The sequence below is a fragment of the Podarcis filfolensis genome (assembly GCF_964270895.1).
Source record: "Podarcis filfolensis genome assembly, chromosome: 13".
In the NCBI taxonomy this organism is placed as follows: Eukaryota; Metazoa; Chordata; class Lepidosauria; order Squamata; family Lacertidae; genus Podarcis; species Podarcis filfolensis.
Window position 1 is genome coordinate 5549762 of NC_139615.1, and position 26104 is coordinate 5575865.

Consider the following 26104-nt stretch of genomic DNA (forward strand, 5'->3'; position numbering starts at 1 on the left):
TGAGTTCTGCACCGAGCTCAGGGTTCATGTCATTGAAATTCTGCTCAGTATTGATCCAGAGGAGAACTCCAGCATATCGTTAGCAGAGCAAAAACTTAAACACATTGCAGGATTCCCAAAAAGTAGACCAAAGGCAATTGATATTTCATCCAGCAGAGAGCTTTACTGAAGGCAAATGAGCATAATGGTCACAAATCCATATGGCACCGTCCATAAGAAATCCAGTTACAACAGACTTAACTTAAACTTACAATAACTTATAATAAGACTAAGCCTTAACACTATATACAGAATTGGCGGAGCTGATTGGGAGAATCAAAAGCCAGTGTGATAGAGCTTTCCAAAAAGACTGGAGTAAATTTGTACAATATTTGAAGGATAATTGTAAACAATTAACAACACTAGCAGGGTTGTTATGAAAAGATCTGTAACAATGATTACTGCCTTTTTATATTTACTCAAAATTTGTGATAATTGGAATAAGTGAAATGCAAATTGGAAGAGGTACAAATGCTAGGATATAGAAGTGAATTATGAAAACCATGAGGCGGGAGGGAGGGAAGTCGATTAGCTCATATGAGCAAAGAGTTAAGGTAACAATAAGGATGTATTTAAATATTATAAAGGCAAATTGATATTTCATCCAGCAGAGAGCTTTACTGAAGGCAAATGAGCATAATGGTCACAAATCCAGTGCGTTCAGGACTGGCACCGTCCATAAGAAATCCAGTTGCAGCAGACTTAACTTAAACTTACAATAACTTATAATAAGACTAAAACACTATATATAGAACACCACACCAGAAGGAAGAGAGACAGAAAGATAAAGTGAAACCCAGGCTCCTCCCAGCTGTATTATTATCCGTAGTCAGCATGACTTTGACAGAAGAAATAAGGCAGGCATGTTGAACAGGTAGATTATGATCTGCCGGCAGATCACTGGACGTCTGTGATAGATCACCAGGGGGTAGATCACTGCCGGTTTTTAACTGTGTGAGTAGATCGCGGTCTCTTGGGAGTTGGCCACCCCTGAAATAAGGGAACCAGTTTAAGTCAGCTGTACTCAGCTTCTCTGAAGGAACAACTCAAACATCATGAACCTTCTGCTTGTTTCCTTCACACAGAGAAAAGCTCCCAGAACCCTCTCAAATTAAGCAGAATAGGAAAGATCTCTGCGCATCAGATCAAGAAATGCAAACTGACAATGTGCTGGAGGGAAAGGTGTGGCGTTGCGGTTCCTGTCTCTGGTGTTTGTTTCAACGGCACCAGTTTGTTGTCTCTCGAGAGAGAAAGCAAGGCAAGGAGGAAGCTGGTCCCCCAGCCGTGGGTGATCTTTGAAGGATACGGACAGAGCATGAAGTCTGCCGCTTTTGTGACAGGTTGGTGACCTCTCTGCCCTCCTCAGATGGGGGAAATTTGCTTTCTATCTCACATTCACACCATTTTTCATTGCATCTCTCCTTTGTTCTGCACTTCCAGCCTGTCTCCAGATCCTTCTTGTGAGATCAACCCACCCAGGTAAAGTAGACTTCCATTCTTGTTTGTTGTTGTTTAGTCATTTGGTCATCTATTTTATTTCCTATGCCTTTTGTTGTTGTTTAGTCGTTTAGTTGTGTCCGACTCTTCGTGACCCCCTGGACCAGAGCACATCAGGCACTTCTGTCTTCCACTGCCTCCCGCAGTTTGGTCAAACTCATGCTGGTAGCTTCGAGAACACTATCCAGCCATCTCGTCCTCTGTCGTCCCCTTCTCCTTGCGCCCTCCATCTTTCCCAACATCAGGGTCTTTTCCAGGGAGTCTTCTTCTCTTCTCATGAGGTGGCCAAAGTATTGGAGTCTCAGCTTCAGGATCTGTCCTTCCAGTGAGCACTCAGGGCTGATTTCCTTAAGAATGGAGAGGTTTGATCTTCATGCAGTCCATGGGACTCTCAAGAGTCTCCTCCAGCACCAGAATTCAAAAGCATCCATTCTTTGGCGATCAGCCTTCTTTATGGTCCAGCTCTCACTTCCATACATCACTATATGGACTATATGGACCTTTGTTGGCAAGGTAATGTCTCTGCTTTTTAAGATGTTGTCTAGGTTTGTCATTGCTTTTCTCCCAAGAAGCAGGCGTCTTTTAATTTCATGACTGCTGTCACCATCTGCAGTGATCATGGAGCCCAAGAAAGTAAAATCTCTCACTGCCTCCATTTCTTCCCCTTCTATTTGCCAGGAGGTGATGGGTCCAGTGGCCATGATCTTCGTTTTTTTGATGTTGAGCTTCAGACCATATTTTGTGCTCTCCTCTTTCACCCTCATTAAAAGGTTCTTTAATTCCTCCTCACTTTCTCCCATCAATGTTGTGTCATCTGCATATCTGAGGTTGTTGATATTTCTTCCGGCAGTCTTAATTCTGGCTTGGGATTCATCCAGCCCAGCCTTTCGCATGATGAATTCTGCATATAAGTTAAATAAGCAGGGAGACAATATACAGCCTTGTCGTACTCCTTTCCCAATTTTGAACCAATCAGTTGTTCCATATCCAGTTCTAACTGTAGCTTCTTGTCCCACATAGAGATTTCTCAGGAGACAGATGAGGGGATCAGGCACTCCCATTTCTTTAAGAACTTGCCACAGTTCCAAGGGATGTAAGGGTGTTACTTTTTTATTTTAAAAATGTCACACACACCCCTTGTTACAAAATTAAATAATTAGATTTACATGGCTGACAAAGAATGGGTCACTAGGAGGGGTAAAATACTAAACACATTATTTTTCAGTACACAATAATCTGGTGGTTACAGTAAACTAGTATAATGAATTCTTCAGCAAATCAACTTGAGTAGGAGGAGCGAGCTAATGAGTTGTGCTTGCTTATCTGCACCATACTGCAATATATGTTGTATTTCTCATCCATGTGTTGTTTCATATGTATATTTAATAAAATCACACCATGCAGTGTAAAAATTATACTGTTTGTTTCCCTCCTTTTCTGTTTTTGCAACAGTTTCTCCATTACAGCTGTTTGTCTGACTGTGTTACACCAGTGATCAATATTCATTAATTGCAAGTTTCTCCAGGTTCTGGCTATTACCATTCTAGCTGCTGTTAATAAATGTGTTATCAGTTCCTTCTTCATTGGTCCATATCTGAAGTATATAAATTAAGTGGTCACTGGGGTTGTCTGAGCTGCTATCTGAGAGATCTCTTTAAAAACTTCCTTCCAAAGTAGTTCTATTTGTGGACATTCCTACCACATATGTTGGTATGTGCCTATAATTTGCCCCCTCTGCAACATAACGGAGGGCTATTGGGTTTTAAGGGAGGCACCTCAGTGTTAAATACCATCCATGCACAATTTTTAGAGAACTTCCTCAAGTCGCAGATTCTGGGCCGGATTTAGGTTTGACGAGGCCCTATCCTAATGGGGCCCTTTATATGTCCAGCTGTCCTTTGTCAACAACAAATTGTCACTGTTTTTGTTGAATATATGCTATATGATAATTTATGGACCTCATAGGTATCTAATGTCTTTTACACATAACAAATAGGAGCCTACGCAACACAAAACACTGTTGCTGTATGTAGGTTTTATTTTATTTGTTTTTTGTTTTTTATTTTGGAAATGTACATCCTCTATTTTCCACCCACATTCTGATTCAATGTCTTTTTTTGTTTGATTATCCATATTTTTTACCAGCATCTTGGTTTCCCCTTTCTTTAATTTAAAGCCAACCAATTTTCCAGATCTATTTATCTCTTTTGTCACGCCTGGTATGCTCACTCTTGGTCGCTCTAAGGTTAATGGCATCCGTGAACGCTTTTATTTTGTAATTTTGCTGGCCCACTGTTATTCCATGAATTTTTTTATTCGTCCTTATATTTCTTCTCCCTTTCTATGTTCCTTTCTATTTTCCACGGTTTACCTTTTCCCTTTTGGCCACCAGATGGCGCCAGAGACACTCCTGTACTTGACTGCGACTTCTGTATCACATCCCACAAGTAATACATAGAAAGCGCTTTTCATAGTGTGTGCCTTCAAGTTCCCTTCTCAGAGTGTCTTCGTCCTCTGGGTTTCATGCGTTTGTTTCCTGACTGGCTGGCTTTCCTCTCCTTCTCCAGGGATCCCACCTGCAGCAATTCTTTCCTTGGATCCCCAGCACCACGTCTACATCAAAGGTGAAAAGGTGATTCTCACTTGTTTGGCTCCTGATGGCCTGAAGGTTGCAGGATACACCTTCTTCAAAGAACAGCAAGAGTTGCCGAATAGTGGAATGGGGGCTTATGAGATGTTCCGTGTCAACGAAGATACTGTTGGGAATTACAGCTGTTTGTACTTTATCATGCCCTCAAGTGAGCAAATCTGGTCCCCACAGAGCAACCTTGTCTTTGTAGCCATGGCAGGTGAGCATCCTTGCATTTTACTGTTGGGCGTTGTCTCTTTCATTCGCAACACAAGAGGGAGAGGAGCATTGTGTTCCGAAAGGATTTCAGACTGCCTTGAAGGTAACAAGGTACAGTGGGACCTTGGTACTCAAACTTAATCCGTTCCGGAAGTCCATTCAACTACCAAAACTGTTCGAAAACCAAGGCACGGCTTCTGATTGGCTGCGGGAGCATCCTGCACTCAATCTGAATGTGCGTCGGATGTTCAGCTTCCGAAAAACGTTCAAAAACTGGAACACTTGCTGGATTTGCAGTGCTCAGGAGCCGATTTGTTCGTCAACTAAGCCATTCGAGAACCAAGGTACCACTGTACAGTGGTACCTCGGGTTACAGACGCTTCAGGTTACAAACTCCACTAACCCAGAAATAGTACCTTGGGTTAAGAACTTTGCTTCAGGATGAGAACAGAACAGAAATTGCGCAGTGGCAGCGGGAGGCCCCATTAGCTAAAGTGGTGCTTCAGGTTAAGAACAGTTTCAGGTTAAGAACGGACCTCCAGAACGAATTAAGTTCTTAACCAGAGGTAAAGGTAAAGGTAAAGGGACCCCTGACCATTAGGTCCAGTCGTGGCTTACTCTGGGGTTGCGGCGCTCATTTCGCTTTACTGGCCGAGGGAACCGGTGTACAGCTTCCAGATCCTGTGGCCAGCATGACTAAGCTGGAGCAGTACCTATTTATCTACTTGCACTTTGACGTGCTTTCAAACTGCTAGGTTGGCAGGAGCAGAGACCGAGCAATAGGAACTCACCCCGTCGTGGGGATTCGAACCGCCAACCTTCTGATTGGCAAGTCCTAGGCTCTGTGGTTTAACCCACAGCGCCACCTGCGTCCCTAACCCGAGGTACCGCTGTACTAGTAATGAAAGGAGCAGCATTCACATCCCCTCCAACATTTCCCTGATGAAAATAGGGACATCCTAAGGAAAAGTGGCGCATTCCAGAATCAAATCAGAATCTGAGACGGCTTCTGTAAATCCAGAGACTGTCCTTGGAAAATTGGGATACTTGGAGAGACTGCTTTCATTTACCGAATGCAACTTCCTTCAGAGTAAACATACTGTGGGTGCTAGCATGTGGGAATGTTTATTGTTGAGTTATTAAATGCCACTTGAATCTGTCTACTAGGTAATTTCATTTCCTACTGATGACGTATATATTGCAAAGGAGGAACGCCATAGGTGAGATTAGATTATATCCAACGCTAATCCTACTCAGAGTAGATGCATTGAAGGTAATGGGGCACGGCTAACTTAAGGCCATTAATTTCAATGGATCTCCTCTGAGTAGGAGTTCATAGAATCATAGAGTTGGAAGAGACCACAAGGGCCATCGAGTCCAACCCCCTGCCAAGCAGGAAACACCATCAGAGCACTCCTGACATATGGTTGTCAAGCCTCTGCTTAAAGACCTCCAAAGAAGGAGACTCCACCATACTCCTTGGCAGCAAATTCCACTGTCGAACAGCTCTTACTGTCAGGAAGTTCTTCCTAATGTTTAGGTGGAATCTTCTTTCTTGTAGTTTGGATCCATTGCTCCGTGTCCGCTTCTCTGGAGCAGCAGAAAACAACCTTTCTCCCTCCTCTATGTGACATCCTTTTATATATTTGAACATGGCTATCATATCACCCCTTAACCTCCTCTTCTCCAGGCTAAACATGCCCAGCTCCCTTAGCCGTTCCTCATAAGGCATCGTTTCCAGGCCTTTGACCATTTTGGTTGCCCTCCTCTGGACACGTTCCAGTTTGTCAGTGTCCTTCTTGAACTGTGGTGCCCAGAACTGGACACAGTACTCCAGGTGAGGTCTGACCAGAGCAGAATACAGTGGCACTATTACTTCCCTTGATCTAGATGCTATACTCCTATTGATGCAGCCCAGAATTGCATTGGCTTTTCTAGCTGCTGAGTTATCTGGTTGCAATACATTGTCAGGTCTCAATGTTTTTTCCGGGGGGGGGGGGGGTTGAAATTTGTGGGGAAATTGTTCCCTGCTGAACCCCAGATTCATAACACAAACTTCTTTGGGTGTCATAGTTGGCCACAAAGCTGAATGAATGAATCTTTATTTGCGTCAGCCATCGGCCATAGCAATAAAACAACAATATGATATACAAAGAATAGAAATAAAAAGTCAATTATATAAAATACATTTTCGGGTTTGGAATCAATAGTCAAATAGTGGATCTTATTCTGATTACTCCAGCTAAAAACCTTGCAACCTTTGCTGTCACCTGCTCATCTTGATCTGCCATGAGAAAGAACACTGTGGCAGTAGTTGGGCGACCCAGAATGGACAATAAAAGAGAGGTGATAATCTCATTCCTCAAGTCTTTATAAAGAGTGCAAGCCAGAAGGGCATGCGCCACCGATTCAGTACTGCCATCTCCACAGGGACATAAGTGTTTTTCATGTGGAATCTGTTGGGATCGTCCCTCAAGTACAGCTGAGGGCAGTACATTCAATTTTGCGAGGGTAAAAGCGTGTCTATATTTTAGAATTGCTAGGTTATGCAGATAGGGTGCCAGAGAGTCGAAATGGGAAGGTGGAAAGTAGTCATACAATCGGCAAAAGTTTCTTATTGTGGCCAAGTTGTTCTGACGCTCGGTCTCATTTAAGGTAAAGGTAAAGGGACCCCTGACCATTAGGTCCAGTCGTGGCCGACTCTGGGGTTGCGGCGCTCATCTCGCTTTATTGGCCGAGGGAGCCGGCGTACAGCTTCCGGGTCATGTGGCCAGCATGACTAAGCCGCTTCTGGTGCACGGAAATGCCGTTTACCTTCCCGCCGGAGCGGTACCTATTTATCTACTTGCACTTCATGCTTTAGAACTGCTAGGTTGGCAGGAGCAGGGACCGAGCAACGGGAGCTCACCCCATCGTGGGGATTCGAACCGCTGACCTTCTGATCGGCAAGTCCTAGGCTCTGTGGTTTAACCCACAGCGCCACCCGCGTCCCGTGTCAGTCTCATTCAGGCGCTGACAAATTAGACTGCTTGCTTTACTAAAACCCAAAGTGAGTAGCTGTTGTGGTGATAAACCACAAGAGTGAAGTTTTGGATGGACAATTTTAGTCCAGGCGCTCTTGTGACAATCTTGCAGCCACAGAGCTGGCAATCTACGAAGCAGAATGCCAGTATCAGAGCCATAACTTTTCATAGAGCTGTCCAGCCAAAATACATGCCTTCGCTCTAAAAGCCAAGTGGACCACAGTCTCTTAACCACTGAGCCAAGTCATTGTCCTCAGCTGATTGCTTCTCCTTTGTGGATCACTCCAGATCACCCTCCCTCTCCGACGCTGATAGTGGATCCTCCACCTGGAGCAGTGAACGAAGGAGACTCGCTAAACCTCACTTGCCTGGCCAACGAGGGAGAGACTGAGAAAAGATTCACTTTCTACAGGGATGGACTTGCGATAACCTTCAGTGATGAAGGATCTGTGTGGAGCTTCAGAGAACCTGGAACTAACTTCTCAAATGCCTCTGTTAGTGTCCTGAAAGCCAAGCTCAATCACAGTGGAGAATTTGCTTGCAGCTATGAGGAAGAAGTTAGTGGCCGGTGGGTGACCTCTTCCCAGAGCCAGACGGTGAAAATCATGGTGAAGGTCCCAGCTGAGTCATTTGGGGAAGGTTAGAGCTCAATTTAGCAGAAGGGTATTCCATTTTTCTGTGTTGATTGAAGTATTAAGGGGAAACCAGTGGATGGGCCAAAAAAGGGGGGGAGATTGAGCAAAATGTCTGTCATTCCCTGTAACCTGTAAATGTCATCTATTTTATTTCCTATGCCTTTTGTTGTTGTTGAGTCGTTTAGTCGTGTCCGACTCTTCGTGACCCCCTGGACCAGAGCACGCCAGGCACTCCTGTCTTCCACTGCCTCCCGCAGTTTGGTCAAACTCATGCTGGTAGCTTCGAGAACACTGTCCAACCATCTCGTCCTCTGGCATCCCCTTCTCCTTGTGCCCTCCATCTTTCCCAACATCAGGGTCTTTTCCAGGGAGTCTTCTCTTCTCATGAGGTGGCCAAAGTCTTGGAGCCTCAGCTTCAGGATCTGTCCTTCCAGTGAGCACTCAGGGCTGATTTCCTTCAGAATAGACAGGTTTGATCTTCTTGCAGTCCATGGGACTCTCAAGAGTCTCCTCCAGCACCAGAATTCAAAAGCATCCATTCTTCGGTGATCAGCCTTCTTTATGGTCCAGCTCTCACTTGGACCATACATCACCTCAGCCTTATTGTTGAGTAAGAGTGAGCAGTTCATATTTGAAAGGATTGAAAGGAGAGAGAGAGAGAGAGAGAGAGAGAGAGAGAGAGAGAGAGAGAGGTGTTATTTGCAGGGCTCAAACATTTTTCCTCTTCAACTTGTCTAGAAAAGTCTGGCACTAGTTACTTGTCCTGAAAGTTACTCTTCAGAAGTTGAATATTTATTTTGCATGACATTTTCCGCTTGTCTCGCATCCAAGGACAAGGAAGCCTTATTAAAAACACAATAACCTAACCATTTTTCCTTTCTTTTCTCAGATCCTTCTCCACCATCAGGTCCATCGCTGGCATTTGCGTCTTTGGCAGTCCCGTTTGTGATTCTGATGATTCTCCTCATTCTCTACTGTGGACAGAAAAAGACTGGTAGTTATGTGGTGGGTTTTGAGGTTACTGTGATGCTTATGTGAATTATATTGTGTGTACCTTTTTACCCTTCGGCTCTGTTTCTCTCCTCTTTGGAAGCAGTGAAATGCCAGCAGGATTCTGAGCCAGAAGAACAGGAGGAGAAGGAGGGGGAGGAACTGGGTGATCTTGAAACAGAGGAGCCCCAAACAGCAGTTTTGCAGGAACACGACCAAGTAAGCGAGGAGATTCATGTGTAATATTAGTTACATCCACGAAAAAACTGCCTAACTACTTTTATGGAATGTGGTGCTACTGCAAGATGCGATGATGGCCAATAAATGACCAAGTTTGTGAGCAGAGATCTCTATTGTGTACGTTTCTGAGCACAATTCAAAGTGTTGGTGCTGACCTTGAAAGCCCTAAATGGTCTCAAAGGCCCAGTATACCTGAAGGAGCGTCTCCACCCCCATCGTTCTGCCCGGACACTGAGGTCCAGCGCCGAGGGCCTTCTGGCGGTTCCCTCACTGCGAGGAGTGAAGTTACAGGGAACCAGGCAGAGGGCCTTCTGTGAAACACCCCCCCCCCCCATCAGATGTCAAGGAAATAAGCAACTATCTGACTTTTAGAAGATGTCTGAAGGCAGCCCTGTTTAGGGAAGTTTTTAATGTCTGATGCTTTATCGTGTTTTTAATGTGCTGTTGGGAGTGGCTGAGGAAACCAAGTAAGATGGGCGGGGTATAAATAATAAATATTATATATCAGCCGTTACTGCCACTGATAACTAAAGGCTGGTTCCATGTCTGCAGGCAATGACCAGCAGCTCCAGATGACCAAAGAGGCCTGTTTCTCCTCTTTATAGCTCTTTATGAGCTTCCCAGGAGCATCTGTCTGGCTGATGTCAAAAAGCACCCCAGGAAACTGAGCTAGGATAGCTCTTGCATTTCAGAGGGATCTAGGCAGTTGTTCTCAGCACCTTACAGGTAGGTAGGTAGGAATGTTTCCATAGGTTTTTGAGGTTGCACCATTAGAGTTGAATCCCTTTGAGTTCACAAATGCTGAATAATAATAATAATAATAATAATAATAATAATAATAATAATAATAATTTATTTGTACCCTGCCCATCTGGCTGGGTTTCCCCAGCTCTGGCAGCTCCCAGCTCTGGCATCTCCCAACAGAATAATAATGATTATTATTGTTATTAATGCAATAAAACATCAAACATTAAAAACTTCCCTAAACAGGGCTGCCTTCAGATGTCTTCTAAAAGTCAGATAATTATTTCCTTGACATCTGATGGGAGGGCATTCCACAGGGCGGGCACCACTATCGAGAAGGCCCTCTGCCTGGTTCCCTGTAGCTTTGCTTCTCGCAATGAGGGAACTGCCAGAAGGCCCTCAGCTCTGGACCTCAGTTTCTGGGCAGAACGATGGGGGTGGAGACGCTCCTTCAGGCCTACTGGGCCTTTGAGGCCGTTTAGGGCTTTCAAGGTCAGCACCAACACTTTGAATTGTGCTCAGAAACATACTGGGAGCCAATGATCAAGTACTAGGAAGTGGGAGAAAAGCTTCATTCTCTGCGAGCTCTGGCTATGTTGGGCTGTAAGACATATGAGAGCCAGCCTGGTGTAGTGGTTAAGAGCGGTGGACTCGTAATCTGGTGAACCAGGTTCGCGTCTCCGCTCCACCACCTGCAGCTGCTGGGTGACCTTGGACCAGTCACACTTCTCTGAAGTCTCTCAGCCTCACTCACCTCACAAAGTGTTTGTTGTGGGGGAGGAAGGGAAAGGAGAATGTTAGCCGCTTTGAGACTCCTTAAAGGGAGTGAAAGGCGGGATATCAAATCCAAACTCCTCTTCTTCTTCTGCATGTAGAAGGTCTGAGGCTCAATCCGACTGGCCTCTTCAGGTAAGGCTGTGAAGGACTTAGAAAGCTGCTGCCAACCAGTGTCCACAATACCAGATAAGATACCCAGGGAGGTTATTTGCCAGGCCCCTCCTGCTTTCAGTACTGACCAATGGCACCCTCACATTCCTTCTGTTCCCACAGGGCTCAACCATCACCTACGCCAGCATCAAATTCTGCTCTGCTAAGTCTTGCTTAGGAAATGGGCTCCGACTGGTGGAAGAGGAGAAGGTGATGTACAGCGAGGTTGTGTTTCCACCTAAAAACAGAGGAAGAAAGTGAAGAGATTGTGGAAAGGAAAGAGATTGTGGAGTTCTGAGTGGCTGCCAAAGGATTCTACATCGCCTGCCAGTTGGTTTATTGCTCTCAGCCAGGGCATGGCTGAAGGCACAGGAGATGCCCATCTTGCAGAAGCTAAGCAGGTCCGGGTCTGGTCAGTGTCTGGGTGGGTGACTAGCTGGGAACCACAGATGTGCTGCTGTGATGGTGTCCAGTGATGGAAGAAAGGATGGGATGTAAATTTAAGAAAAGAAAACAAATAAATACGTGTTGGTTGAGGTCCTCCGCACGTTCCACAGAAATCAACGCAGCTTCTATTCAATAAAGACAATTCGATTCTTACAAGTTGAATTCTGATGTGATTAAAGATTTACAGTGTCATTTACAAACATGGTTGGGAAAGAGAAGAGGGCAGAAACATCTCAAAGCAACAACTAATCCAGAATGCAGCTGCCAGACTGGTACTGGGAGTGGCCAACGGGACCATATAACACGAGTCCTGCATTGGCTCCCAGTACGTTTCCGAGCACAATTCAAAGTGTTGGTGCTGACCTTGAAAGCCCTAAAGGGCCTTGGTCCAGTATACCTGAAGGAGCGTCTCCACCCCCATCGTTCTGCCCGGACACTGAGGTCCAGCACCAAGGGCCTTCTGGTGGTTCCCTCCCTGCGAAAAGTGAGGTTACAGGGAACCAGGCAGAGGGCCTTCTCAGTAGTGGCACCCACCCTATGGAACGTCCTCTTTTCAGATGTCGAGGAAATAAAGAACTATATTACTCTTAGAAGACATCTGAAGGCAGCCCTGTATTGCGAAGATTTTAATGTTTGATGTTTCATTATGCTTTTATAGTTGTTGGAAGCCGCCCAGAGTGGCTGGGGCAAGCCAGTCAGATGGGCGGGGTACAAATAATAAAATTATTATAATTGTTGTGCTTCCTGCATAGTAATATGGTTCTCATGAATATTTATAATTTAATTTAATTTAATTTTTAATTTAATTTAATTTTTAATTTAATTTAATTTAATTTAATTTATTTATTTATTTTAAATAAATTTTTATTAAGGTTTTACAAAAGAAAAAAGTAAAAATTTACAGAATAAAAAAAAGAAACCACAGATAAAAATAGACAATACAAAAAAGAAAACACAAAAAGTACACAAAAAACAGCTAATTAAGAAAAAAAGAAGTTAAAAAGATAAAACAAATCCATTTTTCTTGATATCCTCAAATTCATATGCTTGTATCCTTGACCTCCTCACACCTCCCCCCTTTTGTGTTCCCATTTACATACTTGATTCAGCAAATTCTTACCCTTTTTCAAATATCTTAACTTTGTGTCATAACATATTATACATTATATATTATAATTTAATTTAATTTATATGCTACCCTTCTTCCGAAGATCTCAGCGTGGTTCACAGAATAAAACTGCAAAGGTCATAATAAGAACAAGAACAAAACAAAACAATAACCCCCCTCCCAAAAACACATTTAAATAATTGCCTGGCACCTAAAAATGTATAATGAAGGCCCCAGAAGGAACCTCCGTGGGGAGAGCATCTCACAAACGGGGAGCCACTGCAGCAAATGTTGCAGATATAAAATATTGTGCTGTTTGAAGCAACTGGTAGCTTAAGAACTGACTCCTTTGGAAATGAAACTTTGTCCAGACCCATGAAAATATTGCTTAAACTTTTACTGGCAGAACTTTATTCAAAATAATTAAAACATCCATACAATATATTGTGTTGACCAGCATAGCCTCGGCATCTTACAAAATACAGTGGTACCTTGGGTTAAGTACTTAATTCGTTCCAGAGGTCTGTTCTTAACCTGAAACTGTTTTTAACCTGAAGCACCACTTTAGCTAATGGGGCCTCCTGCTACCACCGCGCCGCCAGAGCACGATTTCATCCTGAAGCAAAATTCTTAACCCCAGGTACTATTTCTGGGTTAGCAGAGTCTGTAACCTGAAACATATGTAACCTGAAGCGTATGTAACCCAAGGTACCGCTGTGCAAAATAGTCAAAATAGACCTATAAGCAGAGTGCTCTCTCTCTCTCTCTCTCTCTCTCCTACCAGCTTTCCAACTCTTGCCAAACCATTATCACATGGATTGTTCTCTGTTGCGTTCAGAGAAAGACTCCATTTGCATCTTCACTCTGTTGGGTTTGGAAGGCAAAGACTCAAAGGCAGCTCTGTTCAAAACGGCAGATTTGCAACTCAATACCTTCATCACATGATCAAAGGTTCACTCTCAGTACAGAGTAGAGAAACAAACAGCAAGTCATCATTAGCTAATTACAGCTCAGAAAACTACAGTAATTACAGCTTTAGAAAACAGCATTGGGGAAAACTTCAGTGTTACCAATATACATTTAGCCATGTTCCATTTTAAACCTTCTTTAATACGTGTACATTTTTCATTGCTGTGTGAATTAAACCATTACGCCTAACAGAAAAGGCCCGTTCTCGTGTTGACACCCTCCAGACCTCTTGTGGAGAAGGTACACAAACAAGGTCCTCGGTTGATGATCGCAGGGTCTGGATCCCTTCATGTAGGGAGAGACGGTCGTTGAGGATCTTATTCCTGCTTCCTGGTGCTGGAGTTCCCATTCTGCTGATCCTGGTCTCTTCTTTCCCCAAAAGGAATGCCTGGTTGGCCACTGTCAGAAGAAGTTGCTGGGCTAGAAGTCACTTTGGCCAGATTAGCGGGACTCTTCTAACATTTTGTTGTTGTTGTTTAGTCATTTAGTCGTGTCCGACTCTTCGTGACCCCCTGGACCAGAGCACACCAGGCACTCCTGTCTTCCACTGCCTCCTGCAGTTTGGTCAGACTCATGTTTGTAGCTTTGAGAACACTGTCCCACCATCTTGTCCTCTGTCGTCCCCTTCTCCTTGTGCCCTCCATCTTTCCCAACATCAGGGTCTTTTCCAGGGAGTCTTCTCTTCTCATGAGGTGGCCAAAGTCTTGGAGCCTCAGCTTCAAGATCTGTCCTTTCAGTGAGCACTCAGGGCTGATTTCCTTCAGAATGGAGAGGTTTGATCTTCTTCTTGAGGCCCCTTTTTGAGTCGACCGCCTGTGATTGCTGCGTCCTTCCGCTTTCTCATTTCTAGCCTCGTTCTACCGCCTTCTCAGGCATTTTGGTTACAAAGGAGGCTGAGCACAGGCGCTGCAAGGAGAGATGTGGTGAGCTGGTTGTTCCACCCAGCAGCTTTTGGTGTCCTCAAGGCCTATGAGCTGAGCTGTGTGCTGCGCTGGGGGCCCAGGTGGAATGCTTTGTGGTGGCTGGGAGGAAAGGAGGTGATGACAGTTCAGTTCCTGCTCTTGTCTTTGCGTCTGACAGTCTAGCAGAGTAAGGGAGAGACAGCCCATCCTCTCTTTGAAAGCAGAGAGACAGTGGTGAAGCAGCGGACCCAGCCATTGGCCTTCGAGGGACGCCGGCTGAGCATGAAATTTGCTGCTTTGATAACAGGTTTGGGGCCTCTCTCTTGTTATAGACAAAATAGGGGGGTTGGCTTTTGCTGCCCTACTCGTCAAGGTCACCTAAGCCCATGATTGGTCAGAGATGAACAGATGGAGGCAAGACCACGGTAGCCAAAAACTCACTCTCTATCCTTATCCTTCTGGCGGTTCCCTCGCTGCGAGAAGCCAAGTTACAGGGAACCAGGCAGAGGGTCTTCTCGGTGGTGGCACCCGCCTTGTGGAACGCCCTCCCACTAGATGTCAAAGAGAAAAACAGCTACCAGACTTTTAGAAGACATCTGAAGGCAGCCCTGTTTAGGGAAGCTGTTAATGTTTAATAGTGGGATGCGGGTGGCGCTGTGGGTTAAACCACAGAGCTTAGGATTTGCCGATCAGAAGTTCGGCGATTCGAATCCCCGCGGCGGGGTGAGCTCCCGTTGCTCGGTCCCTGCTCCTGCCAACCTAGAAGTTCAAAAGCACGTCAAAGTGCAAGTAGATAAAGTGGTACCGCACCGGCGGGAAGGTAAACAGCGTTTCTGTGCGTTGCTCTGGTTCGCCAGAAGCGGCTTAGTCCTGCTGACCACATGACCTGGAAGCTGTACGCTGGCTCCCTCGGCCAGTAAAGCGAGATGAGCGCCGCAACCCCAGAGTCGGTCACAACGGGACCTAATGGTCAGGGGTCCCTTTACCTTTACCTAATGTTTAATAGGTTATTGTATTTTAATATTTTGTTGGAAGTCGCCCAGAGTGGCTGGGGAAACCCAGCCAGATGGGCAGGGTATAAATAATAAATCATCATCATCATCATCATCATCATCATCATCATCATCATCTGCATCTTACGACTGACAGGCTTGGACTCAGCCACACTGGCAAAGGCCAAGATTAAGGGAGACCAAGCCTGAGAGGGCCATGTATTCCAGCCACCCTGAAGTAAGACGTCAAAAGCAAGGGGAAATCTGACCCTGGGTGCTCATTCCTGTCAATCTGACACTGAGGAATCTGAGCTCTACCCACTTTTCTGATTTCCGAGTCAGCTGCCACAAGTCTGCCCTAACCACTAGGCAGTCTTGATATTCTTTTTCTTTGGCGATCTGAAAGCATTGGTAGCATTAAGATAAATTCAACAGTGTAAATACGTTTTGACAGATGCAATCATGGAATGCTGAATGGTACAGTTTTTGTAAAATATGCAGGGATTTATGATATGCAAAATGAACCATAGAAAGTTCGCAGATAACGCAACGGTGGTTGGTTTAATCACGGCTGGAGAGGGGGAGGCGGCCTATAGGAAGGAAGTTGAGCAGTTGGGGGAGCGGTGCAGGAAAAACAACTTACTCCTTAACTTAAAGAAAACAAAAGAGATCATTGTGGACTTTAGGAAATGTAAACTGAATATTCAGCCACTTATTATTGAGGGGAAGTGCGTGGAACAGGTCTCGGTGTTTCGATTTCTGGGAATGGAGTTGAGAGACGACCTAACCTGGGGGGAAAACAGCAAAGACCTGATGAAGAGAACGCAGCAGAGGTTATATTTTCTGAGAATCCTCTGGAAAATCAATCTCTCAAAGGACCTGTTGGTGGCATTTTACCATTGCACTGTGGAGAGTGTATTAACTTATGGTCTCTGTGTGTGGTTTGGGAGCTGCACGGCCAGGGAAAAACAATGCTGTCCAGGGTTGTGAAGACTGCAGAGAGAATAATTGGGTGCACTCTTCCCACCTTGGATCAAATCTATGTTTTCAGGTGCCATAAGAAAGCTGCAGAGATAGTGCAGGATAATGCGCACCCCGGAAATGATCTCTTTCAGCTTCTGCCTTCTGGAAGAAGGTACAGGGTTATAAAGGCCAGGACTAGCCGCCTGAGAAACAGTTTCTATGCAAATGCAATTCTGGTTCTAAACGCAGCATAAGGAGTCTCTATAGTATATTGTCTTTTAAAATGGGGTTTCAGAGTTTTTAGGGGTTTTTGAATGTTTTATGTAGTTTTTCAATTTCATTGTTCTGTATGGGACAATGACAATAAAGATATCGTATATCGAAAGGGAAGAAGGGAAGTCACTGATATTTTAATGAATATTTTAAATTGTAAAAGAGAAAATTTAATAATGGTGTGATTGTGAGATAGAGGATGAGTTTATAGAAACTCACCCTCTGTCTCACAAACCACACCATTTCTCATGACGTCTCTCCTTTGATCTTCACTTCCAGCCTGTCTGCAGATCCTCCTTTGGAGATCAGTCCATGCAGGTAAAGTTGCTTTCCGTTTTTGCTTAATTGTTACTGATTTTAGTAAGCAGTTGCAAGGGATGGCCGGGGTGTCAATTTTGTATATGATTAAATTCACAGCTCAGGTTGTTGTAAACAAAAATTGCCCTTTTCCCTTATGGGGTATCCAAGAGCCTCTATAGAGTCCTTACATAGGTTCCCTATTGGTAGGAGAGAATAACAGAGGCCAACCAGAGAATATTGAGAAGCAAAGCAGCTAGTAAGCTTGATCTTTATTGAACTGTTGCAACAGGGTGCTCCCCTCACCCGCAGGAAAGGAGGAGGAACCCAGAACAATGGCATGCAAGGCCTTATATAGACTTTTGAAATTGCCACCCTGTAGATCAAGACCACCCCCAGAAACACCATACATACATCACAGAAGGGGTGTAACCTAAGACCACCCCCAGATACATCATACCTACATCACAAAAAAGGTGGTCTAAAACAGAAATTTGAATATTGTTTTTCTCTGTTGTTGTTTATCTCCTGTCTGGCAGGTTACTTGACTGGATTGCCTGGAGAGCCTGGCCAGTCTTTTGTAGTGATAAATACTTAGTTCCTGGGCCAGGTCACAGGCTCACACCCTATTCAAACACAGACATACCCTTAAGACAGGATTTGTGAAGGAAAAGACAATGGGGAGGCTTTTCCGTTGACCTTGCAGAGAAAACATTTGGTCAGTTTGGGAATTAAAATGGTTCCAGGTCGGTCTTCCTGTGCTGATCTATGTATGTGCTTAGTTGGTACACTTATGAACATTTAACATATATCTAAGACCTCAAAATCCCTATCACAAGGTACATCTGACAGCAGCAAAAGGCAGAAATCCAGAAGGTCAAATTTACCACAGTGGGAGATGTGGCAATAAGCAAGGTATCAGCTGTTGGATTTCTGTTGCTGCCAAGTGTGTCAAACCAAACGTTCCGGAAGGCCAGCAAATGCCACCTTGGTAGTCAAGAAAACCCCAAAACTAAATGGTAGCCGTTGCAAGAATGAACGCATATGTGTTTATATTCATTTGCTTCGGTCTTTCCCCAAATAAGATGCCCTCTTTATTCTGTGCTCCTTCGCTTAGCTTCTCAGAGTGTCTTCGTCCTCTGGGTTTCATGTGTTTGTTTCCTGACTGGCTGGCTTTCCTCTCCTCTTCTGTGATCTCCAGGGATTCCACCTGCAGCCGTTCTTTCCTTGGATCCCCAGCACCCCGTCTACCTCAGAGATGAAAAGGTGATTCTCACTTGTTTGGCTCCTGATAGTTTGAAGGTGGCAGGATACACGTTCTTCAAAGAACAGCAAGATCGGACCTTCAAGGAGTTGCCCAATAGTGGAATGGGGCCTTATGAGATGTTCCGTGTCAATGAAGATACTATTGGGAATTACAGCTGTGTGTACTGGATCATGCCCTCAGGACAGGAAATCTGGTCCCCACAGAGCAACCTTGTCTTTGTAGCCATGGCAGGTGAGCATCTTTGCATTTTGCTGCAGCGATTCTTCAAACAGCTCTTGTTTATTTACAGGCCAGAACAGAACTGAACTGAACTGAAGGGTTCAGTCAGCCTGCTTATATAGAGCTCCACTACAACGTAACTGTAACAATTTTCTAAAACTATCCAATCACTGAACGTCACTTTTGATCCCTTATTTGCATAACTATCTACAGTATCCCCCTGCTGGCCCAGGGTGAGAACTTCAGTACATAACATTTACATTTACATCCAACATAGAACAACATTTACATCCAACATAGAAACAAGATTCCAAAGAATCACCTGGACTTCCCTCTTCCCTTTTTGTTAATACTATTGTTAATCATTTCCTCCTGCATCTTTTATGATAATCCAAATCTTTTACCTCTCCATTGTGTCCAAAATTCACCATTAAACTACAAGTGTTATTCCAAGCCTACTAACGATTTTAACTGTTTACAATGGCTTTTAAGATAAATTATAATTTCCCCCCATTTCTTATTAAAATGTTGGTCTTCCTGATTTCTGATTCTTCCGGTCATTTTAGCCATTTTGGAGTAATCCATCAACTTGATCTGCCATTTTTATCTGGAAGGGACTTTATCTTCTTTCCATCTCTGGGCTAATGACATCCGTGCAGTCATGGTTGCATACATAAATAGTATTTTCTGCTCCCTTCGGATTTTGGCACCTAGAATTCCTAAAAGGAAGGCTTCTGGGGTTTTGGGGGGTTTTTTAAAGAAAATGTTATTTTAAACATTTTTTTCCAACTCACTGTATATCATTTCCCAAAATTCTTTTACTACCTTACATTTCCACCACATATGATTAAAGGTGCCCTGAAAGGATTTCAGACTGCCTGGAAGGTTTATAAGGTGAGCGGGCACTGATAACGAAAGGATCAGCGTTGATTTACTGAATGCAACTGCCTTCAGAGTAATCATAGTGTGGGGACTTTCATGTATGAATGCTCCTTGTTGAGTTATTAAACATCAGGCGGCTCTAACTTAAGCCCATTAATTTCACTGAGTCTGCTCTGAGTAGAACTTACTGGCCAGCAACCCATTCTCAGGTCTCAAGGTACAGATCTTTTTGGGAGAGTGGCAGTGGTGTGATCTGGGTGAAGAATCTTCCTTGCCAAATTTGTATGTGGCACAATGGGTTAGTGCTTCTTCTTTCTTCTTATTTGGCGATCACTTGTATCCAAGTAAGATTGTCTTTCACAAACACGGTTTTAACAATGAGTCTGTAAGTGACTGTGGAGGTCAGTTCTGGATCCACACGTCCTTCCACAGTGCGGACATAGGTTTCCGGGTGGGAGTTGATCATGGTGAGGGTTTGCCAAGCGTGCCTTCCTCTTAGCATGTTTCTCCCTTGCGTCCTGAGTTCGAGTGTCTTCAAAGCCCAGGACACCTTTGGTCAAGGCTGTTCTCCAATTGGAGCGCTCTCAAGCCAGTGTTTCCCAATTGTCATTGTTTATACTACAATTTTTTAGATTTGCCTTGAGACAGTCTTTGAACCTCTTTTTTTGACTGCCAGCATTATGCTTTCCATTTTTAAGTTTGGAATAGAGTAGTTGCTTTGGAAGACGATCATTAGGCATCCGCACAACATGACCAGTCCAACAAAGTTGACGTTGAAGAATCATTGCTTCACCACTGGTGATCTTTGCTTCTTCCAGTACACCGGTATTAGTTCGCCTGTCTTCCCAAGTGATGTGTACAATTTTTCAGAGACACCGTTTCTTTTCAGAGACACATCTTTTGAGGAGCAGACAAAGTGGGTCAGTGCATCTAGCTATTATCCAGAAGGTTGGTGGTTCAAGCCCACCCAGGGGCAGTTGTGATTCCTGCATTGTATGGACTCGATGACTCTTCGGATCCCTTCCAACTCAACAATTCTGTGATTCTAAATTCAGAAAATAAACTTCCTCAGGCACACGCCCAGTAATCAACAAAACAGTATACCACCCTTAGACCCCTGGGTTCCCATAGAACTGTCTGACCTTCGTTGAATGGTCCCAGAAACTGGATAGCGAGAAATATTTACACAGTTGGCCTTGGAAACCCACGAAATGCTCACAATTGTGTACGGAGATGAAGCCGTAACTCAAAATACAGTGTATGAGTGGTTTAAGCGTTTCCGTGAAGGGCGGCAAATGTTGACAGAATCCGTGAGTTATTGATGCGGGATTGGCGTTTGTGCGTCCAAATGATGGCGGAAGAATTGTATATTCCACATGAAATCGTTACTGAGGTTACTGAGTTGTCCCTCCCTCCATATTCTCCCAATCTGGCCCCAACGGATTTCTTTCATTTTCCAAAACTGAAATCTGCACTGAAAGGGCACAGATTTCCCAACATTTCACACGTCCAAGCTGCTGTGACGAGAGAACTGAAAGCAGTACGAAAAGAGGACTACTCCAGAAGTTTCCAACAGTTCCACGAACGTTGTCAATGGTGCGTTGTATCAGAGGAGGCCTACATTGAAGGCCTGTAAGGCATGTATGTTCGAATATTTCTCACTGTCCGGTTTCTGTGACCATTCACCGAATTTTTTGGTCACACCTTGTAGCTTCCTTTACAAGCCAGGTGGACCACAGGCTCTTAACTACTAAGCCATGTCTAGGTCACCTGCTCATAACTTCTCCTTTGCGAATGATTCCTGCAGATCCCCCTTCTTTTCCGGTGCTGAAAGTGGATCCTCCTTCTGGAGTGGTGAACGAAGGGGGCTCCCTGCGCCTCACTTGCTTGGCCAATGGGACCATAACTGAGAAGAGATTCCATTTCTTCAGGGATGGTGCTGAGATGGACACCAGTCATGACGGATCCAGAGAACCTGCGAATACCTCCCCAGACGCCTCTGTGAGCATCTTACAAGCCAAGGTCAACCACAGTGGAGAATTTGCTTGCAGTTATGAGGAAGCGATTGGTGGCCGATGGGTTATGTCTCCATGGAGCAAGACAGGGAAAGTCGTGGTGAATGTCCCAGGTGAGTCATTTTGGGGAAGTGAGAGCCATCTGCTGAAGATCCACTTTAATGTATTGTGTGAAAATGAGGCTATCAATATGTCTGGTCTTCCACAAGGGACACAATTATTGCCATCTTCTTTATTTCATATGCTGCGTCTCAGCCTTCATGCTTGGGGGGAAATGGAGGGGGAGGGATGGAGATGGAGAGGTCTGCTACCATTTTATCTTATGTTTAGAGAAGTTTTCAATATTTAATGCTGTACAGTGGTACCTCGGGTTACATACGCTTCAGGTTACAGACTCCGCTAACCCAGAAATAGTGCTTCAGGCTAAGAACTTTGCTTCAGGATGAGAACAGAAATCGTGCTCCGGCGGCACGGCAGCAGCGGGAGGCCCCATTAGCTAAAGTGATGCTTCAGCTTAAGAACAGTTTCAGGTTAAGAACGGACCTCCGGAACGAATTAAGTACTTAACCCGAGGTACCACTGTATTGTTTTTAAAAATTGATTGGGAGCCACCCAGAGTGGCTGGTGAAACTCAGCCAGATGAGCAGGGTATAAATAATAATAAATAATAAATAATAAATAATAAATAATAAATAATAAATAATAAATAATAAATAATAAATAATAAATAATAAATAATAAATAATAAATAAATTATTATTATTATTATTATTATTATTATTATTATTATTATTATTATTATTATTATTACGTTCTGCTCATGTTGTGAACGGGTTTCCGGAACGGATCCCGTTCGCAACCAGAGGTACCACTGTACCGTCATTAAAGCGCTAAAAATCAACATTCCAAATTCTTGGGACCTTTTTCAAACGACGTCACGCCTTTGGGACGAAAGACCCAAGCGAAACACAACAAACAAATAACGGATTCCTCTTTATTCCTTTCAGGTCAAGGGCCACATTCATCGGCACCCCCATCACCCACACCAAATCCATCTCTGCCCCTGGGATATTTGCGCTCGGCTCCTACACTCCTGCTCCTGATGGTCCCGCTCGCTTTCTGTTGAAGGAGAAAGAGGAGCGAAAGATAACGTTGGGGCTTTCAGGTGTCCCCTTCCGTTCTGTGCACGACCAGGAAAGCGGTTTCTGAGATGCAGCGCGGACAGTTTCCAGGATGGGCCCAAAGTCTATGTCAGCCCTGTCTATCATGTGGGGGGGGAGTGTTCCAGAAGAAGGCCTTCTCCATTCTGGTGGCTGCCATGGGGGGGTCAGGGCATGGGGTCACCTGCCCTCAGAAAACGATTGCTTGGTTTTCATGGAGAATTGCTTTGCATTTACAATACGACCTGTTTGGGTGTTTTCTTTGTCATTAAAGGACTCTTTCAAATAAATAAGTAAAGCAAAACTTTTTTTTGTTTCAGTCTTAAACAAATAAAACTGTGGAGGTTTCTGGACGGGGTAGGGCCCTACCGGTGCCGGATTTCTGTACAAGCGATAGTTTAGGGCCCCACTCTCTTGGGGGCCCCCAAAAAATTTAAAGGGAAAAAACGGGATGTACATTTCCAAAATATAAGATAAAAAACCAGATTATGAGTCTTTTTAAATTGTGTTTCTAAAGGAACTTTTGTTATTGCCAAATGTCAATGTGATTGCGTTATTAATTTTGTTATGAATAAAAAATCATTTAAAATTAGAGCTTAATAATTATTTCAATATTTATATACTTCTTCTTAATTGTATTTCACTATTAATATACTTCTTCTTAATTGTATTTCAGTTCGACAATTACTTTGATAAAATACATATTTTGTTATGTGCAAATGGTAATAATAATAATAATAATAATAATAATAATAATAATAATAATTTATTTATATCCCGCCCTCCCCAGCTGAAGCCAGGCTCAGAGCAGCTAATACCTATTAGGTTCATAAATTACCATATAGCATATATTCAACACAAAAACAGTGACAAATTGCTGTTGACAAAGGACAGCTGGACATATAAAGGGCTCCATTACCTTCAGTAGCTGAGGGCCTCATCAAACCTAAATCCGGCCCCGGGCCCTACATTGCAACTCTGTTTGCGACTTGGTTCCCACCAGGGTTTGGCCTGAAGGCAAATAAAAATAACCTAGCTGAAACTATGCATCTTTGGATCTGGTCAATGCCTGGCTGTGTGGCTGCCAGGGAGCTACAATTCATGTTTTACATTGTTCTTAGCTACGTACCCTTTGTTGATAGTTTTGATATTTCCTTTAAACTACAGTCAAGCTTTTACTGCAGTCCAGCAATAGAGAAATTTTCTTAACTAACCAAAGAAATATATGTTTGCCAACAGAGGAAAGGGGTGAGATCTAAATGCAAATACAGTGGTACCTCAGGTTACATACACTTCAGGTTACATACGCTTCAGGTTACATACGCTTCAGGTTACAGACTCCGCTAACCCAGAAATAGTGCTTCAGGTTAAGAACTTTCCTTCAGGATAAGAACAGAAATCGTGCTCTGGTGGCGCGGCAGCAGCAGGAGGCCCCATTAGCTAAAGTGGTGCTTCAGGTTAAGAACAGTTTCAGGTTAAGTACAGACCTCCGGAACGAATTAAGTACTTAACCTGAGGTACCACTGTAAATACATTTAAGGTTCGGCTGATGTTCCCAGCATGTTGCATTGAAATCCGCTTCTCAATGCGTGTGTTTTCACATTTCCAAGTTAACTTCTAACGTGACTTCTTTAAACTGTACTTGGGCAAGAGGAGGGGGCAGAAGCTTCTCAAAGGAGTTTGGCAATCTGGAAGCAGCTAATACCAGCTTCCCAGAGCAGGAGCTTTCCGTCCAATCTCCCGATCATCTTTTGGCTATCACTCTATGCAGGTTAAGTTGAGTTCTGCTCTTCCCTTCGCCCATCCTGCTGCACATTGTTCCATTTGGGTTTCTTCAAGAAGTTTGACCGCAGAGAAGAACAGGTGATGGCACAGCAAGATCAGATGTGGTTAGCAGTTTCTAGATGGCTAAAGCTTGTGGTTAGGGCTAAAGCCTATAGGCTGAGTTCCGCACACAGCTCAGGGTGTGTATGTCCACAGTGCGCAGGAGTCGAGGGTGTGATGTTGTGCTTCCTGTCTTTAGTCTTTGCTTTGAGAAGACAGACTTCGGCAAGGCCGGTTCATTGTCTCTCTTGGGACAGAAACCAGAGAGAAGGTGGATTTGGGGCTCCAGCCGTGTTGTTCTTCCAGGGATACTGACTGAGCATGAAGTCTGCTGCTTTGGTGACAGGTTGGTGACCTCTCTGCCCAACTCAGATTGGAAATTTGCCATCTATCTCACATTCACACTGCATCTCTCCTTTGCTCTTCACTTCCAGTCTGTCTCCAGATCCTCCTCGGGAGATCAGTCCATGCAGGTAAAGCGGATTTCCGTTCTTCTTTCAACTTTTGTGATAGGAGCCAGAAGCTCTGTGGGATGTAGGAGTGTCACATTTTGCATGATTGGGTGGATGGCGGCTAACAGATTGAGGCTGAATCCTGACAAGACAGAAGTACTGTTTTGGGGGACAGAGGGCAGGCAGATGTGGAGGACTCCCTGGTCCTGAATGGGGTAACTGTGCCCCTGAAGGACCAGGTGTGCAGCCTGGGAGTCATTTTGGACTCACCGCTGTCCATGGAGGCACAGGTCAATTCTGAGTCCAGGGCAGCTGTCTACCAGCTCCATCTTGTATGCAGGATGAGACCCTCCCTGCCCGCAGACTGTCTCGCCAAAGTGGTGCATGCTCTGGTTATCTCCCGCTTAGACTACTGCAATGCACTCTACGTGGGGCTGCCTTTGAAGGTGACTCAGAAACTGCAATTAACGAAGAAAATGGCAGCCAGACTGGTGACTGGGAGCGGCCGCTGGGACCACATAACACCGGTCCTGAGAGACCTACATTGGCTCCCAGTACGTTTCTGAGCACAATTCAAAGTGTTGGTGCTGACCTTGAATACCTAAACAGCTTCGGCCCAGTATCCCTGAAGGAGCGTCTCCACCCCCATCATCCAGTCTGGACACTGAGGTCCAGCTCCGAGGGCCTCCTGGCGGTTCCTTCACTGCGAGAAGTGAGGTTACAGGGAGCCAGGTAGAGGGCCTTCTCAGTGGTGGCACCCGCCCTGTGGAACACCCTCCCATCAGATGTCAAGGAAATAAACATTTATCTGACTTTTAGAAGACATCTGAAGGCAACCCTGTTTAGGCGATATTTTTTTTTAATGCTGTGACATCATATTGGTGGGGAAAGGGAGAAGGAAGGAGAGAGAGATTTTCAAAATCTGATTTTGAGTTTACGAGGCATTGGAGTAAAGGATGGGATGGGACAGAATCCCAAGCAGTAATCAAAGTTGAGGATAATTCAGAGGGGAATTCCCAGATATCAAAAACAACTATTAATGCATGCTACTACTGCAGCACGTGTTCTGTTAGCCCCAAAATCAAAAACAAGTGAGGTCCCAGACGAAGAAGAATGGCAACTTAAAATGATGGAATACATGCAACCTGCAGATTTAACATATAGAAGAAGAGAACAAGAATAATATACGTTTAAAGAAGACTGGAAAATGTTTACTGAATATATGGGTGAAAATTGTCTTCATTTATAACGCTGGTAGCATTAAGATAAATTCAACAGTGTAAATAGGTTTTGATGGATGTAACAATGGATTACTGAATGGTTTAGTTCATGTAAAATATGCAGGGAAGTATGGTGTGCAAAATGAACCTTGGAAAGAGAAGAAGGGAAGT

The 26104-nt window shown here is 44.3% G+C and overlaps 2 protein-coding genes across 4 annotated transcripts; both read left to right on the forward strand.

Moving 5' to 3' along the window:
- Positions 1-1317: 1317 nt before the first annotated feature.
- On the forward strand, positions 1318-22865 carry FCGR2B (Fc gamma receptor IIb). 2 transcript variants are annotated; one of them, XM_083581178.1, is made up of 6 exons: positions 1318-1379; positions 1480-1518; positions 4104-4204; positions 18197-18392; positions 21070-21390; positions 22285-22865. In XM_083581178.1, the coding sequence occupies exons 1-6, from the start codon at positions 1355-1357 to the stop codon at positions 22401-22403; spliced, it is 801 nt and encodes a 266-aa protein (XP_083437304.1). In that variant the 5' UTR covers positions 1318-1354; the 3' UTR covers positions 22404-22865. The 2 variants fall into 2 exon arrangements, with proteins under 2 accessions (XP_083437304.1, XP_083437303.1); XM_083581177.1 differs by lacking the exons at positions 1318-1379; positions 1480-1518; positions 4104-4204 and adding exons at positions 14403-14676; positions 16877-16915 and having other exon boundaries at positions 18096-18392.
- On the forward strand, positions 4244-11810 carry LOC310746934 (uncharacterized protein). 2 transcript variants are annotated; one of them, XM_083581196.1, is made up of 5 exons: positions 4244-4385; positions 7696-8046; positions 8932-9036; positions 9136-9251; positions 11067-11810. In XM_083581196.1, exons 1-5 carry the CDS (start codon positions 4256-4258, stop codon positions 11202-11204), a joined length of 840 nt encoding a protein of 279 aa, XP_083437322.1. In that variant the 5' UTR covers positions 4244-4255; the 3' UTR covers positions 11205-11810. The 2 variants fall into 2 exon arrangements, with proteins under 2 accessions (XP_083437322.1, XP_083437323.1); XM_083581197.1 differs by having other exon boundaries at positions 9139-9251.
- Positions 22866-26104: the final 3239 nt, after the last annotated feature.

What these genes read in the sequence shown, in the direction of transcription:
- FCGR2B (XM_083581178.1), top strand. Translation starts at nt 1,355, where the DNA reads ATGAAGTCTGCCGCTTTTGTGACAG. An exon ending in TGTGAGATCAACCCACCCAG is followed by an intron (nt 1,519 to 4,103) that starts GTAAAGTAGACT and finishes CTCCTTCTCCAG; the next exon opens with GGATCCCACCTGCAGCAATT. An exon ending in TGTCTTTGTAGCCATGGCAG is followed by an intron (nt 18,393 to 21,069) that starts GTGAGCATCTTT and finishes TGATTCCTGCAG; the next exon opens with ATCCCCCTTCTTTTCCGGTG.
- LOC310746934 (XM_083581196.1), top strand. Translation starts at nt 4,256, where the DNA reads ATGGGGGCTTATGAGATGTTCCGTGTCAACGAAGATACTGTTGGGAAT. An exon ending in TGTCTTTGTAGCCATGGCAG is followed by an intron (nt 4,386 to 7,695) that starts GTGAGCATCCTT and finishes GGATCACTCCAG; the next exon opens with ATCACCCTCCCTCTCCGACG. An exon ending in TTTTGCAGGAACACGACCAA is followed by an intron (nt 9,252 to 11,066) that starts GTAAGCGAGGAG and finishes CTGTTCCCACAG; the next exon opens with GGCTCAACCATCACCTACGC.